Source organism: Rattus norvegicus, chromosome 1, assembly GCF_036323735.1.
Source record: "Rattus norvegicus strain BN/NHsdMcwi chromosome 1, GRCr8, whole genome shotgun sequence".
NCBI classification, from domain to species: domain Eukaryota; kingdom Metazoa; phylum Chordata; class Mammalia; order Rodentia; family Muridae; genus Rattus; species Rattus norvegicus.
Window position 1 is genome coordinate 147,047,735 of NC_086019.1, and position 17,087 is coordinate 147,064,821.

General features: G+C 47.1%; 1 protein-coding gene and 1 pseudogene across 9 annotated transcripts in view; one reads left to right on the forward strand and one right to left on the reverse strand.

Moving 5' to 3' along the window:
• Il16 (interleukin 16) overlaps positions 1 to 17,087 on the reverse strand; it is a 100,326-nt gene that overhangs the window by 20,883 nt on the left and 62,356 nt on the right. For 8 of the 9 annotated variants that reach the window (XM_017588676.3, XM_017588673.3, XM_063266338.1 and 5 more), the window contains 6 exons: positions 16,490 to 16,600; positions 14,606 to 14,720; positions 11,304 to 11,377; positions 9,850 to 10,066; positions 6,903 to 7,020; positions 2,844 to 2,976 (listed from right to left, as the gene is read on the reverse strand). In XM_017588676.3, the coding sequence (XP_017444165.1) occupies positions 2,844 to 2,976; positions 6,903 to 7,020; positions 9,850 to 10,066; positions 11,304 to 11,377; positions 14,606 to 14,720; positions 16,490 to 16,600 (768 nt within the window). Of the gene's footprint in view, positions 1 to 2,843; positions 2,977 to 6,902; positions 7,021 to 9,849; positions 10,067 to 11,303; positions 11,378 to 14,605; positions 14,721 to 16,489; positions 16,601 to 17,087 lie in introns of those variants that run through there. The other variant, XM_017588678.3, reaches the window with a different exon arrangement.
• On the forward strand, positions 3,967 to 4,444 carry Snrpc-ps10 (small nuclear ribonucleoprotein polypeptide C, pseudogene 10; annotated as a pseudogene).

Genomic DNA, 17,087 nt, shown 5'->3' on the forward strand with positions numbered 1-17,087 from the left:
CTGTTCCCAGCAGCCATGCAGGGTGGCTCACAACTGCTTACAGTGACTTCAAGGCTCCTGGACTCTGAGGGCCCCTGCATTCCCATGCACATACCCACACGCAGACATATAATACGTACAAATAATTTTAAACAGTAAAATAAATGATAAAAGAAGTAGTTAACACCAAAATTAAAAAAAAAAAACTCATTTGACGACATTCAACAGACTGAAAAGACCAACTCTCAAATGAGGAAGAATACTTACAAATCATATATCTAGTGAAAAGATAAGATCCAGACATTAAAGAATAATAACAAAAAACAAAATTTGTTTAAAAAAAGAACAAGCAAAAAACTTAGGTGGACATTTCTCCAGAGAAGATATACAGGTAGCCAAGAAACATGTGAAAAGGTGTTCAACAGTGCCAACCCTGGACAAAACTCTCAATCACAGAGAAATTAGGGCAGCTACTCAAACAAAACAAACAAAAACAGAAAAGAATAAATCTTGGGGGGCTGGAGAGATGGCTCAGCGGTTAAGAGCACTGACTGCTCTTCCAGAGGTCCTGAGTTCAAATCCCAGCAACCACATGGTGGCTCACAACCATCTGTAATGGGATCTGATGCCCTCTTCTGGTGGGCAGCTACAGTGTACTTATATATAATAAATAAAATCTTAAAAAAAAAAAAGAATAAATCTTGGGGCTGGAGAAAGGCCTCTGAAAGCTTCAGAAAGCTTGCTGCTCTTTCAGAGGACCAGGGTTTGATTCCCAAACTTGCACTGAACAGGTAAGGTCCAGGGCATTCAGTGTCCTCTTCTGGCCTCTCCAGGCACTGCATTCGTACACACACATACACACACATGCACACACACACACACACACACACACACACACACACACACCCCACAAAAATAAAATAACAAGTCTTTGCAAGGGCACAGAGAAATGAGAATTCTTGTGTACTGTTGATGAGGATGTGAGGAGGTTCAGTGCCTATGGTATATAGTGTAGACAGTAATTAAAAAAGAATTAGCACAGGAGCCACATCTGGGCATACACACAAAAGACAAACAAACAAACAAACAAATACCAGGTGGCTCGTGCCTCTAATCCCAGCACTCAGGAGCATGAGACACCAAAAGCTTCAACTTTGAGGTCATCTTGAGCTACGTAGTGGAGTGTCAGGGCAGTGTGAGACTCATTCTCAAACTAACAAGAAATGAAAACGTATCTCAAAGCCATGTGTATAGATCATATTCTTTTTTCCATTATCACAGTAGTCCAATGTAGAAAGTAAGTAACTCTCCACCAAAAGCTGAGTGCCTAAAAACAACGCAGCACATGCATACAAGGGGAGTATTAGCCAGCCTTAGAAAGGAAGGCAGATGGCACAGGTTGTGGCACGGATAAACCGTGAGAGTAAAAGCTAAATGCTTTAAGAACAAATGAGTCGTGGTTGTACTTATAGGAGGTATGGTGGCAAAAGAGAAAAACGAGCAAGTGATTACTAAGGGCCAATCCTTTAAAGGGTAGAGTTCAGTTTCTGAAGACAAAAACATGGCGCTGGTTGCACAACTGTGTTGGTAGCCTTTACACCACTGAACTATACACCTGACTGCCTGCTTCGCTGACTCCTAAGCTGTGCTCAAGACAGCTACTGAGTAGCTTCCTTTTCCTTTCAAGCCTTGGCTTTTGTCATCTGTGAATCGGAATGGGGAACAACACAACATCTTTAGAGCTCTGGAATCACAACCGATTCACACTGAGGAAACAGTGAGTAAACAGTGGGAGTGGCTGTCACCAGGTTGCCCACGGTGGTCTCACCTACCTGTCAGCATGGTGTCAAGTCTCAAGTCTAGGTCTAGCCTTAAACTCACAGAAGCATTAGCCCTCGGGGTAACTGCCTATGGCATGTCTCTATCTTGACATCCCAGACACGTCTAAGCTCCAGCATGTTATGCCACGACTCCGAGGTCATTCTGTCCTTTTCCAATCCTTTAGTCATTATCTGTCTTCTATTCCACAACTAAGTAGCCAAGAGCCACTGCTGATTCTTCACAACTATGGTGTCTCATTCCTTCTTTAGTTTCCTCCCATGCCTTCCGTGTAGTTCAGGGCCTCACTATCTATTCCTTTCTTCCAAAGATTCTGTACTCCACCCATTCGACCTTGGTCAAAGGTTGAAACAATAAAATATGAATCTGTTGCGTCTAGAGTTAATGGCCTGTGGCTTCCAACTGGATCCAGAAAAGAACACAGACTCATCAGCAGTGTGAACACACTTACAGTACAATTCCAGCCAACATCAATCCTCACTCTTGCCTGGTCCACAAATCTGCCACCCACTTACCACCTATGGCTCACCCTTTCAGACTCTGACTTTGAACTTCGTGCTCCCACTTACTGGGATAATTTTCTGTGTCCTCTGTCTAGACAAACCTAACCTCCAGTGACCTCTGCTTTATTGATCCCTCTTCTTCTTTATTGAGACTATGAGCTTACTCTGGGCCCACACTATGAATTTGCTCACCCCTGAATCCTCAGTGCTGAGCTCCAGACATTTTCACTGTGAGTTCACACTAGTTGCACACACAAATAGATCTCTTACACTTGCTACATGGGACTCACTCTGCATTTCTGTCTTCCTGTTCCGAAACTTGTAACTCAGCTATACGATTTTCCTAAGTGCATAGTAATTGTTTGTCGGTGGGTCTCCGCTACAGAGCTTTGTTCCCACAGAAAGTCTGAAAGTGTTTGGAGGAGTATAGATCAAACCCTAGCCAGCAGCTTCTCTGTTTCCATCCAGTTCTTGCTCTGACTTGAGTGAGCCTGCGAAGAGATAAGTCCAGTGGCACATTACCTGTGGGTCCGGATGTCGGCTAACGATGATGGGAACTGGGCCAGGGTCACAGTGGCTCAGGATTGTGTAGACTTCATTGAGGGTCATGCAGTGCACTGGAGAATCATTGATTTCCACAATCTCATCACCACACCTGCAAAAGCACCCACAGGAGCCTCAACAATACGAATGACATGACAGAAAGAGGGTCAGCTCTCAGGAACCCACTCCTTGCTGGGCAGTTCATAGCATCTCAATAAATAGACTTTCTTTATCACTTAAGCAAATTCAAAACAGGGCGGGCAGGTCAATGCAGCAATCCACTTCTGTCACTGTGGATCACCCAATGGCCAGTGTTTCACACCCGGAGCAGTCAACACAGACAGCAATTCACCTGTTATTATCCCCCTCCTTCTTCCATTGATCCGATCAAGATGGAGCTCATGGTTTACCCTCTCTAGCTGACCAGTCATAACATAATTCATCACATCCTGGGCCTTAAAGTCCTCAGAAGCAGAGTGTCCTGGAGGAAGGACTGGACAACATGTGCTAAAAGTAAAGAAATCACTGAGGAAGGAAGCAGCAGAGGTCCTTGCACAGAGAAGCAAGAAGAGCAGCCCTTTAGTTCCAATGGGTGTCCCTGGACACTGGCAACTGCTGTGGGTTAGAATGGCACCCTCCTAAGGCCTTTGCACCAAATGCTTAATCCTCGATTGTCCCGATTGAGAGCTGATGAAACTGAGGAGCTAGGGCCCAGAGTAAGCCCTCTGGTTACTGGGGATGTGTCCTTACAGGAACCACTGTGACTCTGCTCTCGTCTGTCTGTCAGCATTCCAGACAAGAGGTGAACACTTTGTTCTGCTTCCTCTCCCTGCCCTAATGTGTTTTTTTCATCACAGACCCACATGCAGTGGGACAGGTCAGACACAAATGGATTTTCCAAAACTGTGGGCCAAAATATACCTGTCTTCTTATAAGTTGATTGCCTCAAGATATTTGCTACAGTAACAGAAGGCTGGTTGACACAACCACTGAAGCGGAAAGAGAAGAGACATGGAAAGGAGAGAATTGTATATTATTGTGGATATAAAGTGTCCCAACTTGGGCAGCAGGGGCCTGGGTAGCCAATGGCCTGTGGAGCAACATGCCTAGGTTTTACTGTGACAACTGTGGTACGCATCTTACCCACAATTCTGTCTGTGAGGAAGACACACTGCAGTGGTCGGAAACACAAAGGGAATGTGAAAGACTATTACCCCAAGTGAATGGAAGAGCAGGCCCAGAGCCTGATTGACAAAACGACGTCTTCATTTCACAAGGACAGATCCCTCCAGCCCCATCCTCTGCTCCTCTGCCTTCAGGGGCCATGATCCCACCTCCCCCCAGTCTCCCGGGTCCTCCTTGGCCTGGCATGATTCCTGCACCCCACATGGGAGGCCCTCCCATGATGCCAACGATGGGCCCTCCTCCTCCTGGGATGATGCCTGTGGGACCAGCTTCCTGGGATGAGACTTCCCATGGGAGACACATAACCATGATGCCCGGGGTCTCCAACGATGAGACCTCCCGCCCACCCTCTGATGGTGCCCACAGGGCCTGGCATGACCCGCCCAGACAGATAAGAGCAGAAGCGCTCCATCGTTTTGTACTTTTGTTGCTTCACCAGGAGATCTTGGTGCTGAGTCTGAGTGTTTCCTAGATGCATGACAAGGAACTTCCATTCCTAACAGAGGGAACACTTCTGGAGGGAGAAGTGATACAAAAAAGTGCGGTTTTCACTCATATTGTGAAATGTGAAAATAAAATCGTCAGCTCTTTAAAAAAAAACAATAAAACAAAAACACCTGTCCCAACTAGTGTTAAGGCAACTTGGCACAACTTGAAGTCTCCCAAAAGGAGGGAGTCTCAACTGAGAAAATGCCTACAGAATATCAAGTTATAGGCAAAGCTAGAGAGCATTTCCTTAATTAGTGATTGATGGGGGAGAACCCAGCTCATTGTGGGTGGTGCCAGTCCTGGGCTGATGGTCCTGGGTTCTATAAGAAGTCAGGTTGAGCAAGCCAGTAAGCAGCCCTCCTCCTTGGCCTCTGCATCAGCTCCACCTCCAGTTTCCTGCCTGGCTTGAGTTCCTGTCCTGACTTCTTTCAATGATGAACAGTGGTGTGGAAGAATAAGTAACAGAAATCCTCTCTTCCTCAAGGTACTTTTGGTCATGGTGTTTCATCATAGCAATAGTAACCCTCTACCCAACCCCTTCTACCATCACAGATGGAGAAACCAACCAGGGCATCAATGGTAAAATGACTTTCCTGTTGCAACCTATATTGGGGAGAGACACTTTTCTATAAAGGACCAAGAGTAAATGTTTGTTTTGAAAGACAAGCTATCTGTGTCACAAATGTTCAGCTCTGTCATCGTACGTGACAGCTGCTGCCATGGGCAGCAAACAAGAACAGTGCATGGCTGTGTCCAAATAAAATGTTAGGGGAAACGAAGGCAATGGGTAGTCGTTTTCAAAGTAATCAGCTGGGTCAGAATGAGAACTTGAGTCTCCTGACTCTGTGTCCCCCACTTCTTTCTGTGTTTCTGCTGAGCTGACTCCCTTTTCTTGCCAAAATGATCCACATTCTCTGGACATGAATTTTTAAACAGTTTTTGGAAGTTTGAACAATTGAAGACTCCTGCCATGCAACACGAACAGTCCCTACCCCACGGTGGGCCTCTGATAGGGGCAAACGACATAGAACAATCACCCCAACTCTGAAGATGGGTCTGCCAACCCTGCAACGAGGTGCCCTGACTCTGATGCTACATCACTGGCCTATAACTGGCCCCCTATCTCTGCAGTGGTGTCTCAGGCACAGTAGCAGTGGTTCTCCTGCAGATGGCAGCACAGACCTGTTCCTAGCTCAGCATCTCTATTCTGACCATCGCACTGGGGGAAAAATGCTTAGGAAAAGTGTGTCCTAGCAACAGATGCATTTATACCACTGACAGATATCAGAATGGCTGCAAAAGTGTTGTAACAGGTTAAACTAAGATAAATAACTTCTACCCAATCAGATCACTTACTGAAGCTCTTTGTAGAGAGGTATGACTGCAGTATCTATCTAAAGTCATTTTGCTTCTCTCAGCAAGGACATGCATGCACACATCTGGTTTGCTTACAACACTTCTGCTTGCCTGTAGAGCTCACGGATAAACCTCAGAGATGCCCATCTGTGACACCATGGATTCTGTCTGTTGAATCTGAGTTAAAATATGCTCCTTTCCATTTGCCCTTGCAGCCTGACATTCTCAGAAGTCATGTCTCTTTAACTGTTACATGCACACAGACTTCTTAGGAATCAGTAACACTGGACTTAGCAGCTCTGGTACAGGGCTATGAACACTGTGCAACCTGCTGTTGATGTTTGATCTGTTGCTATGTATTGTAATGCTAAATATTGGTCCCCAAGATCTGGTTGTTTGCCCCTGATGAGAAGATCCCTGGGGTTGAGGATATCCCCACATATACCAACTGATGCTATGTCACCTTGCCCACCAAATTATCCCTAATTTGTCAATAAAGACACCTACAGCCTGTAGCTGCACACGTGAGGTAGGCAGGTTTGGGTTCCCAGGCTTGGGATCTGGGGCAGAGACCACAGGTGGGAAAGAAGAAAAACAAAGAGGAAGAAGATGCCATGGGGTAGGTGGACTGTGAGAACATGGCCACGAGGGCCAGTCAATTAAGAGCAGTCTAGGTGGGACAGGCCAAGTGATATCTTAGCATTATTAACTGAGAAGTAGATAAATAGCTTAGAAGGCTGATATCTGCCCAGCTCTAGTGCTTTTTAAAGCTTATTAGAAATATGAAGGTTTTGTATGTTTATTTGGGAACAAAATAATCTAATGTGGGATTGAAAACGCCTAAACTATATTACCACGCCAGGTGATTAACAGGACAGCTGCTGAGGTGTAATTGAATCAAGTCTGAATCATTCACCATTTATCCTGAGGTCAACCCAAGATCCCTTTAAAGGATGTCTTCCATGCTGCAAGCCAAGGGTCTATTCAGAAAGAGAAATGAGGACCCACCTCAGCCGTCCATCGAGATGCGCCACGGATCCTGGTGACAGCGTGTGAATGAAGACGCCCGAAATGCACTGGAAGTAGGGGATGCTGCACAGGCCAATGCCCAGGCCAACACCTGCCTCTGGAATGCAAAATGGAGGAAGAGTGGGAGATGTGAGCTTTGCTGGGATGGGGTGGCCTATTAGGCACCTCTGACCCCTGACATCCTGGGCTGGTCAAGTGTCCTGGTTACAACATTCATTCCACCCCTGTGTGTGGAATGTCACTGTGCACAGGGGCCACTTAGGGACCAAGTGATGGCCAAAGCAGACAGTGAGGAGGAGCTGTAGTAAGATCAAGGAGAGAAACACTAGGATATGAGAGAGTGGAGACTGTAGGCAGGAGGATAAAGGTGAGCTAGAGGAAAAGGGTCAGAGACAGTGATCTGAGTACTACTCGGGAAATGAATAGGAACGTGGTAGACGGTGACAGCACACCCCTTCATACCTCAGGGACTACACTTAGTGTAAACCATGTAAACCGTGGATGACAATAAAGACCCAGGATGAGGAGATGGGACAGAGAATTGGCTAGCAGAAACAGCCCAGGTACAGGCTGGAGGCTGGGAGGAGTGCGCCATGTTGGTATAGGTCCAGAAAGGCCAATAGGCACGCAGAAAGCTGATGGGCCCAGAAAGCATGGGGCCTAGGCAAACAGGAATGAGGATGCAGAGAGGGATGAGGTGGCACAGGGCAGGGATCAAGGGCCAGGCTCAATAGGCTTCGTATGCATGGGTGTACAAAAAAGCTGACAGAGCAGAGATGCCATGGACAGCCAGAAATTAGGAAGTGGCATAATCTAGCTTCCATCTTTAGTAATATGCCTGGCTCTATAAGGAGAAAAAAATCATGGATGTTTAAGAATGGAAGCAGGCTGGAGAGATGGCTCAGAGCACTGACTGCTCTTCCCGAGGTCCTGAGTTCAATTCCCAGCAACCACATGGTGGCTCACAGCCATCTGTAATGGGATCTGATGCCCTCTTCTGGTGTGTCTGAGGACAGTAGCACTATACTCATATACGTAAAATAAATATATGTTTTTAAAAAAAGGATGGGAGGACAACGGTCATTGGAAAGGTCTAGGGGATAGAGAGGGCAGCACAGCAGAAACAGGAGTGCATGGAATACATTCCAAAGGAATGGAATAAAAGGATCGGATTCACAGACTATCTCCAAGGCGGTCTTGAACTGAGGGACTGGTGGGCGATAGGCTGCTTTCAAACAAGGAAGTCTGGGAAGGACAAGACCTGGGAAGCCCTGCCCTACAGGCACCCATGGTGTCCATGAAGGTGATTGGGAAAATGTGAGAGAAGATGGTTGCACAGGGAACATGGATCCCAGGCAAACAGGACTGCAGGTGATGTTAGGGCTCTGGGGACCTCCAGAGAGAGGGGGCGGGGCGTTGATAGATTGGAAAGGCCTTGGAAACAAAAACATGGCCGCTAAGAAGGACAAAAGGGAAGGTCCCTGGAGTAGGAAGGATTAAGACCCCCCTTCAGGTTTCCTTTGGCACATACTAAAAAGTGTTTTCACCTTTTGATGTTTGTTCTCCCAAAAGCGCCAAGAGGGATGCCTGTGGTGGGTCATTGTTATCAAGGTAGAAACTATGGGCTGTGACACGCACTGCAAAACAGAGATCCAGGTCAGTCCTGGCATCCGGGTCTCCTAACCAGCACAAGAGCTCTTTGACCTGTGGGTCCTTGAAGCTCACCCCCAAGCAAAGCTGAAACAATCTGTGGGGGCAGAGGCTGTGACGTAGCTGCTTAAAGCAGCTCAGCACTGTTTCTAGTGTAGTCCATCAGGGGAGGCACCACACTGGGGCCATGCCTCACCCACACATCGTTCACCACGGGAGCCCTATTGGCAGTGTATGAAGGCAGACCTGTGGCCACCGAGTATTTGTGTCAGAGATGCATGAGGGCTCAGCAAGCTTGTGGTACAGCAGAGGTACTGAGGTTCATCAGACAATGGAGCTATTGCCTGGCCATGGGTCCATTCTCATACACATCGCTCCACATTCATCCCCTTCTCTGGTTTCCCAGACTCTGCTTTAAAATCCCCCTTTCCTTCCTCTCCATCTTTCAATCCCCACCCCCCACCCCTTCCACTTGCCTACCCTGCACCAGTCATACTGGCCTTCCCTCTGTCCCCAGAATACTTGCTTATCACTGTGGTTGGAAGCCAGCTCTGCACCTAAGAGTGTTCCTTCCTGTCTCAGCTCAGCTTCAGTTTGGCAGAGCAGGCCTCTAGAGCCTTCTAGAGCTAGCTGTCCATCTGGGAATCGTGAATTACTGTGGATCCCAAGGGTCAGTGAGCTGCTCAAGGTCTCAGGATATTAGCTGCAGTGTCTAGGGCCTAATCTATTATGGTGTGTGTGTGTGGTGTGTGTGTGTGTGTGTGTGTGTGTGTGTGTGTGTGTGTGTGTGTGTGTGTAGTTCTCTGTTATGTGCCTGCTAACCATCTCACCAAAAGTCATTGTCTGGGTTTGGATAACATGAAAATAATCTTCTAGAAACAGGATGAGGAGCCGTGAGAAATGGCTCAGCTGCCAAAGATGAACTGAGTTCAATCACTAGATCCACGTTGTAGAGGGAGAGAATTAACTCCTATTAGTTGTTCTCTGTGTGGGATATGCACATGCGTGTACACAGATACACACTAGTAAGAGGGGAGGAAGGGGAGGAAAGGGGGGGAGGGAGAGAGAGAGGAAGGAAGGGAACAAGGGAGGGAGGGAGCGAGGGACAAACGTAATGTCAATCCCAACTGGAAAAAAGACACAGCGTCTGCTAGTCAACCTCCTTCTGTGACATTTCCATATGATGGAGGCCCAGGCAGCTATGACCAACACTTAACTCAACTCTACTGCACTGAACTCACTGACGCCCCACTAATTCTCCAAACTCAACTCCTACCTTTCTTCAGTGACACCTCCACCATGATTCTGTAGTTGGGTTTGGCAGTGCTGGCAGGAGACGCTGGGCTTTCCAAGGAGAAGGGGCTGCTGTCCTGGGCACCGCACGTGCTGGAGCTCAGGGAGCGGCACAGCGGGGGAGACAGGTGGCTGCATAGTGAAGGGGGTGTTGTCAGGCGCGTCCTCACTGTCAGGGTCAGCAGTCCCTTCTTGGCTTGCTGGAAAAGAGTGACGGGATCTGGAGCAACTCCCAGGCAGGTGAAGAAAACATGCCCAGTGACAATGATGGATGCTTCCCAAGGAAGTGTGTGCGTGTGTGTGTGTGTGTGTGTGTGTGCGCGCGCGCGCGCACGCGCATGGGTAATATACAAACATGTGACAAGTTACACATGACACGTACATGCATGTACACCAGAGTATACGTGTTATATGGCATAGGATGTGTATACTATTGAATGTACTAACTGAATGGAGATTCAAAAGTAGACTTTAGTGATGTCTTAAAAACTCAAAGCATATCCATAAATCTACTACCATGGAGTGCTTTGAGGCAGCTTTATAAATCTTAAGTGGTTTGAATGCCTTTGACACCAGCTCAGATTATACTATCTTTTGTAGAGGAATTTCTTTAATGTTGTACCCAGGGCCACCATTGGCTAGGCACCCCTGTAAAGGATCAATTTTTTATTTTGTGGACTTAGAGGAAGAAGGTGTTTCTGGCTTTGGTTTTATTGCCTGAAGTGCCCAATTGACAGGAATTTTAATCCAGCAACATGGCAAGGGATGACATCTAAAGACCTAGGAGTGTGTGATCCAGGTAGGATACAAACATGCCACACATTTTTAATCCCTCTGATTGCAATACAAACACACCTTTAGTATACACCTTTAAGATAAAATTAGTTTGTAGAAGGAAGCAGCCATGTTTGAAACGGATATCTAATTGAGGGGCAAACAAAGTGATGAGTCAGAGAAAGATTTGAGAGAATGAGTCAGAGACAGGATATATTCAACTTTCACAAGAATAGCAGAGGAGAGAAGCTATTTAAGAGCAGAACAGGAAGAGAGTCAGTTCAGTTGAATGGAGATGAGTTTGGAGGGTTAGTGGAGAGTCAGTGAGTTCAGCGCAGTAAAATTGAGTTCATTTTTTTAGTTGGGTGCAGATCAGTAGAAGCAGCTGCAGCCAAAGAATAAGAAGGAGCCAGAAAATTAGAATACATTTCCAGAGTGAGTTTGAGGCCGAGCAGATCAAATCAGTGAAAAGCAGAGAGAAGCCAGCTTCTCAGTCAGCTTGGAGAGGAGTTTGAGTCAGGACAGCTGAGTTGAACCAGCCAGCCAGAGTTCTGAAATAACTAGAAAGGGTGAGCTTATTGGGCAGTAAGCCTCTGCGATGGCAATTATAGCCTGATGTATAACATTTACATCCCCGAGTGTGGATATAGAATGAGAAGTTACCTTAAACTTCTGCAAAGCATCCTGGTGTGTTAGGCCAGCTATTGATTCACCATTGAGTTCCAGAATTTCATCACCTATTGAGAGACAGAAAGACAGTAGCTAACAAGCTTTATTCGGGGTTTTGGAATATACTTGGGGCCTTGTATTCTGTTCCTGTGTGTGCCTTCCGAACCTTGCTCTTGGCCTTTGGATTCACCATACTTGAGCAGTGCCTGGGCCATCAGTCAGCAAAGACGGACTTTGCTACACTAAGATGCAACTCTGTTTCCTAGCGGCTTGCTGTAACTGTTTCTTTCAGCTCAGATACTATTCTATGTGTCAGTGTGGAGGTGGCAGAGAAGCTCAAAATGATGGGCTTCTGGAACCAAAGGGAACAATGACAGAACTCAACCCTTGTCACTGGAAGACTGCATGACCGAGAATACACACAGTAAAACTGTTTAAAATGTGCCAGCCTTGAGGGCTTATGACTGTAATTCCGTAACTTAGTAATCACAAGCCACAGGATCACAAGAAGTTGGAGGCCAGCCTGGGCTACATATCAAGTCCATAACTAGCCAGAGGTATGAAACAAACAGAATCAAAATCATAATTAAATGGGAGCTGAGAAGAGGATATACAAATTCAAAACTTCAGAATATGAATTCTTAACTCCACAGGGGCTGGCTATAAGTTATCAAAATACCTTTTCCAAAGGGCCAATAACCCTCTCCTGGGCTTCTCTGTTGACTCCTCATCTGGCCACAGCTGACTAGCACTCCTGAGCCACATCTGTTTTACACAATTGTTTTTGGGAAGGAGAACAAAAACTAATTGTCAGTACCTTTGATCTGTCTAGTAAGCTTGTCACAGCCAGCACATTCTTTCACAGAGTAGATTTGAGTGTGTCACTTATTGGAGGCTAGAGCCAGGAAGTGACTGTTGAAATTCTCTGTTTTTGTTATTGCTATTAACAAATGTCCCTCAACCCCCAAATAATGACAGTTTCCATACAAAAGTAACAAAATAACAAAGGCTAACACCCTGGATTCTAACCCACACATCTTCCCCAATCCCTGGCTCCTATTTTCTTCTTGATCGTGACTTAGCTGTTCCGCTAGACCTCCTCCCCATCCCCATCCCTATCCCCCTCCTCTCCCTCCTCTACACCTTCCTTGTTTAATCTGTTCAGTTCACCTCTCTGACAGAGAGCTCACAGGGGCCAACCACTTTTCAGTGGCCTGCCAGACAGCGCCATCTAGTGGTCACCTAGGCTCATCGCCCTCCTGAAGTTCACACTTAATCTTTTTCCACTTCTCTCCTCCTTGGCCTTTTTTCCCTTTTCTCCAGTTGACCAAGACTAGAAACATTCACATTCCCAAGCATTCCTGTACTGCCTCTTCCCAGGCTCTGTGCATTCTCATTGATTCTAGTCAATGGGAGGGTTACTGATCCAGGCAGCCAGAAGAGCAGGAGCCGGCCTCCTGTGCCAGCCTCTGAACTTATCTTCTGCTTCCTGTCTCTGGCCAGCCCGCTGCATTCTATACACTGCATCATGATTCATCCAAAGCCTCTCCAATGATAAAAACACCCACTGCCCACATGATACAATCCTGGTGCCCAGTGCTGCATAGTGCTTGGATTGGCAACGTTTTCTATAAACAGCCAGGTCAGGAGTCTTCTAATCTTTGATAGTTACATCATTTCTCTAATGGTGACTCAAAACATCAAGGCTGAAACATCAAGGCAGTCGTGGCCTTATATGAAGAACATGGCAAAAGTTTGAATCTCATCCTAATTTGCACATATCACAAAACCCAAGGTAGGATGTTTTTCAATGTACTGGATACTTTTATTAATAGACTGGTAATCATCAGTTGATGTGTATGAGCATTTTGCCTACGTCTATATCAGTGCACCACATGTGTGCCTGGTGCTCTGGAGGGCCAGAAGAGGGCATTGGATGCTCTGGAACTGCAGTTATGGGTGGTTGTGGGTCACTGTGTGGGTGCTAAAAGCCTGGGTCTCTGGAAGAGCAGCCAGTGCTCTGAAGCACAAAGCCATCTATGTCTCCAGTCCCTCGTAGAATGTCTTTGCTCATTTAGAAAGGTGGAAGCTTTCCATTGTTGTGATATATGCCTGCATCCGGAACTGTAGTGTTCCCACAGCCCCTCCACCCCCACCCTGCCCACTGCTCAGATTTACAGGTGGTTAGACTGCCAGCCTGACTTACGGATGCTGCCCTGACAAGAAAGTAACTGTTCTTTCTAATTCAATTCATTTTTTTCCCTTCCCTTCCCTTCCCACCCTTGAATTTTGCTCCCTGGCTCCCAGGGATCTCTTTGGACCAAGTTGGTTGCCCATTATTCAAACTCAGACTTAGGGTGGGGTACAGTGGGTTGTCTGGCAGCTGTGTTCCCCAGGTCTCTTACTTAGAGGGAGTATCTGTCCTATGAGATATGAAAGGAGTTGAGAGGAAGCAAGGGAGGCAGAAGGGAGGGCTGCCCATGGGGAAGCCATTGGCAGTTCAAAAGAGAGGTCCTATCTGGTTTTTCTGTAGATAAAGTTCCCTGGAAAAGATACCTCTTTGTTGAAGTTTTCGGACTGGCTATTCAGAACTGTCTCTCTGTGAAGAGTGGGAATGCTGCAGATCAAGAGCCAAATTAACTTAGGCTACCGTTAGTTGCCCTAATAGCCCTATGATACTCACCATCGTTGTATGCGTGTACAGTCTTTCAGACTGTCAGGTCAGTTCTTTTTTCATGTATTGAGATCACCACCTTACCCAAAAAAGAGGTCACAGGGACCCACTTCATGCCAATCTAGATGCATGTCCCTGGATCATGTCCACTCATATGTGGCTCAAAATAAACTTCCCTTTGTTCTCGCTGGTGTGAGGACTGTGGTTTGTGTCCTTGTATTCTGTATTCCTGAAGCCTGGAGCTTGGTGGGACTATGACAGAGGTGTGGGACCTGGTGTCCCATGGTTTCAGGTGGAGGAGGCAGAGAAGGTGAAGGAGATGGGGCATCACTGAGTCCCGGAAACTGAACAGGGGCACAGGAAGGAAGGAATAGAATCGGAGAACAAATGCTTCCGACCCGGGCTGACGATAGCGCCTGGGAGGGGAGGTATTGTTGTAAGAGAACGATAGTCTGCTATAACTAAGACAGAGTCCGTGAGGGGAGCCCCACCCCACCACCCCAGAAGTGGACTCAGATAGCCTAATACCCATTTTAAGCTCTCAAGCTCTTTGATGCCCTGGTGGCACTGCATGGTGCTTGTGACCTCTCAGCCACACTCGGAGGGAGGGATGGAAACCTACCTTCCTGAAGCCGCCCGTCGGCTGCAGCTGCTCCCCCTGCAAAGATGCTCTTCACGTAAATCCCAATAGGGCCGTAAATACTGTCCTTTCCCCCAACAATGCTGAAGCCCAGGCCCTGGGGAAAGAAGACAGGGCAAGATGTAGGGATATTCCAGGTGTTTTTTGAGCTGAGACTTACTAAGGATCTGCCCCTTAGGCCCTACAAAAAGGAATGGGGAGGAGACAAAGTCCCTTTAATCCCAGAGGTTTCAGAGCTTAATCAGGCAAGGTGGGGAGAGTAGTTCATAGCCAGCTTGGGCTTTGCCACAGGCTCACCCACGAGGCTGGCATTTCCCACACAGATGGAAGCTGGGTAGGGACTAGTACCCTCACTCTCTCCACTTGACTATTTCATCCAATCACTCCCTCCCTCTGAACCCCAGTTTCTGGTGGTAAAATAACAGCAGCTAATTCACAGGCTGTATTTGAAAATAAACTCCCATACCCAGCAGAATCAGAGACATCAACAGCATCAATAGTAACAAGCTTGTGCCACAGGAAGCATCCTTGCTGTTAACAAAGGCCCCTTACTACCCTCCATTCTGTGCCCAACCTGTCCCCTGCCTAAGGACACCAAACTCCTGCTCTTACTACAGGTATTATGCTTGCTGTCTTTACTTCTAGGTCATTCTCAGGGCTGACAAACACATCCTAGGCACCTTCTCACATCCTGAGAAACTGAGGCTGAGGAGACAGCCTCAGCTGTGAGGAAAAGCTACAAGGCAAGGCAGTCCAAGGCAGAGCTGCTCCACAGAAGGTAAGAGTGAGGAGATAGATGGTCTGACTCCCCCTACAGACTTTCCAGTGGATTAAAGGGACAATCGGGATTGCTTTAGGTGATGGCAAAGGAAACATCTACAGCCCCATTCATTATGTTGAAGATAAAGGACCTTTGCAATTTCCCCAATAAGCTGAGTTCAGCCTCAGGGAACTCCCTTACAAACTGAGAGCTACCAGAAGTCAGTTGACTTCATTTATTTCATGACTGACCTCAGACATGGGGTAGAATAAGTGAGGGTCTTTCGGTTCACCACTAAAGTATCTAGGTGGGATCAGGTGCTTGGTTCCTAGACAAACCCTTAAAGTGATAGTTGCCTCTGGTAATGGTACTAGTCTTCATAGATCATTCATCTCTGGTCCACAGTTCTCAGAGTCCATATGAAAACCAAAACATCAGTGGTGAGAGAGCACCCAGATATCCCTTGTGCTCATCCCAAGGCAGACTCACTTCCTTATACCTGGGACTTTGCACTGTGTGCCCTGTTGGGTCACCATGACTAAATGACTGGCTTATTAATCAGAAAGCGCAGAAAGGGGGCTGTCCAGAGAGAACCACACTGCACTTGCTTCTCCCTTGTCACATTAGTATGAAGCATCATCATCTAGACAGAGCAGAGTCCTTTCTGAGTCTTCAGGATGGGCCAACAGAGCCAGACCATCTATGGCCACCGAATGACCCATATGGAGACATGGAGTTCGTAAAAATTGTGTTTGAGTCCAACTTTCTTCTACCAACACCAGAGTGTGGAGGTGAAATCCAGCCCCATAAATCGATGTAAGGGATTTTAACTTATGTATCAGGCAAGATTAAGTGGTAGGATTGTTGTGTCAAGAGGAATAGGGAACAAGTTTGGAGAGTGCTGAAGCAGTTGGGGACCACAGTGGTGTCCTCAGAGAGAAAATTATCACTTATGGAACTGGGAGAGTCAGTGTTGCCTTGACTTCAGCAAGCATGTGCGAGCTTGCTTGACCCCTCTTTTGCAGAGTGTATGTCCTTTGAGCAACTGTTCCCAGAAGAGAGTGAGCATTGCTGTGGTGCTTCCTTTGGTGGCGATCTTTGCTCACCTTTGCCTGGCCCTTCATCAGCACTATGTTGGAAATGACTGACGCCTGCAGACCCCCAGACAGCTGCCCGAGCTGAGCTGTGCTCAGTGACCGAGTTGGTCTTGCAGTGCCCTGAAATGAAGAAGCCAAGAGGGCAGAGATGAGCCACCGGTGACATCAGCCAAGGAGAAGAGTCCCACCCTCTGTCTCCCAAGGGCCAGCAGTGTAAGAGCTAGAGGGTGGTTCATGGAGTGTCACTTGGAAGTGATGGCCTATGCAGGAAGCTTTCCTCCAAATGACCTGGCTGCACACCAGCAGCAAAGGCTCACAAAGGCTTGGGGAGGCAGCAAGCCAAGGGTTATAATATCACGCACCACACTGTCCCCAGCATAAGCCGTGAAGGCCAAGCAAGACTTTCAGCTGAATTTGAGACATCACAATAAAATTGTGTTCAGCTCAAAGCATGTTTCCCAAAAGCCCTGCTTGCACTAGGCATAATGGTGCAGTAGGCAAGAAGTCTAGAACCCAAAGACTCAAAAGGGAACATGAATGCCACAGACGGAGGTTAACCTGCTGCATAAAAGAAGCAGAGAGGGGGCTGGGGATTTAGCTCAGTGGT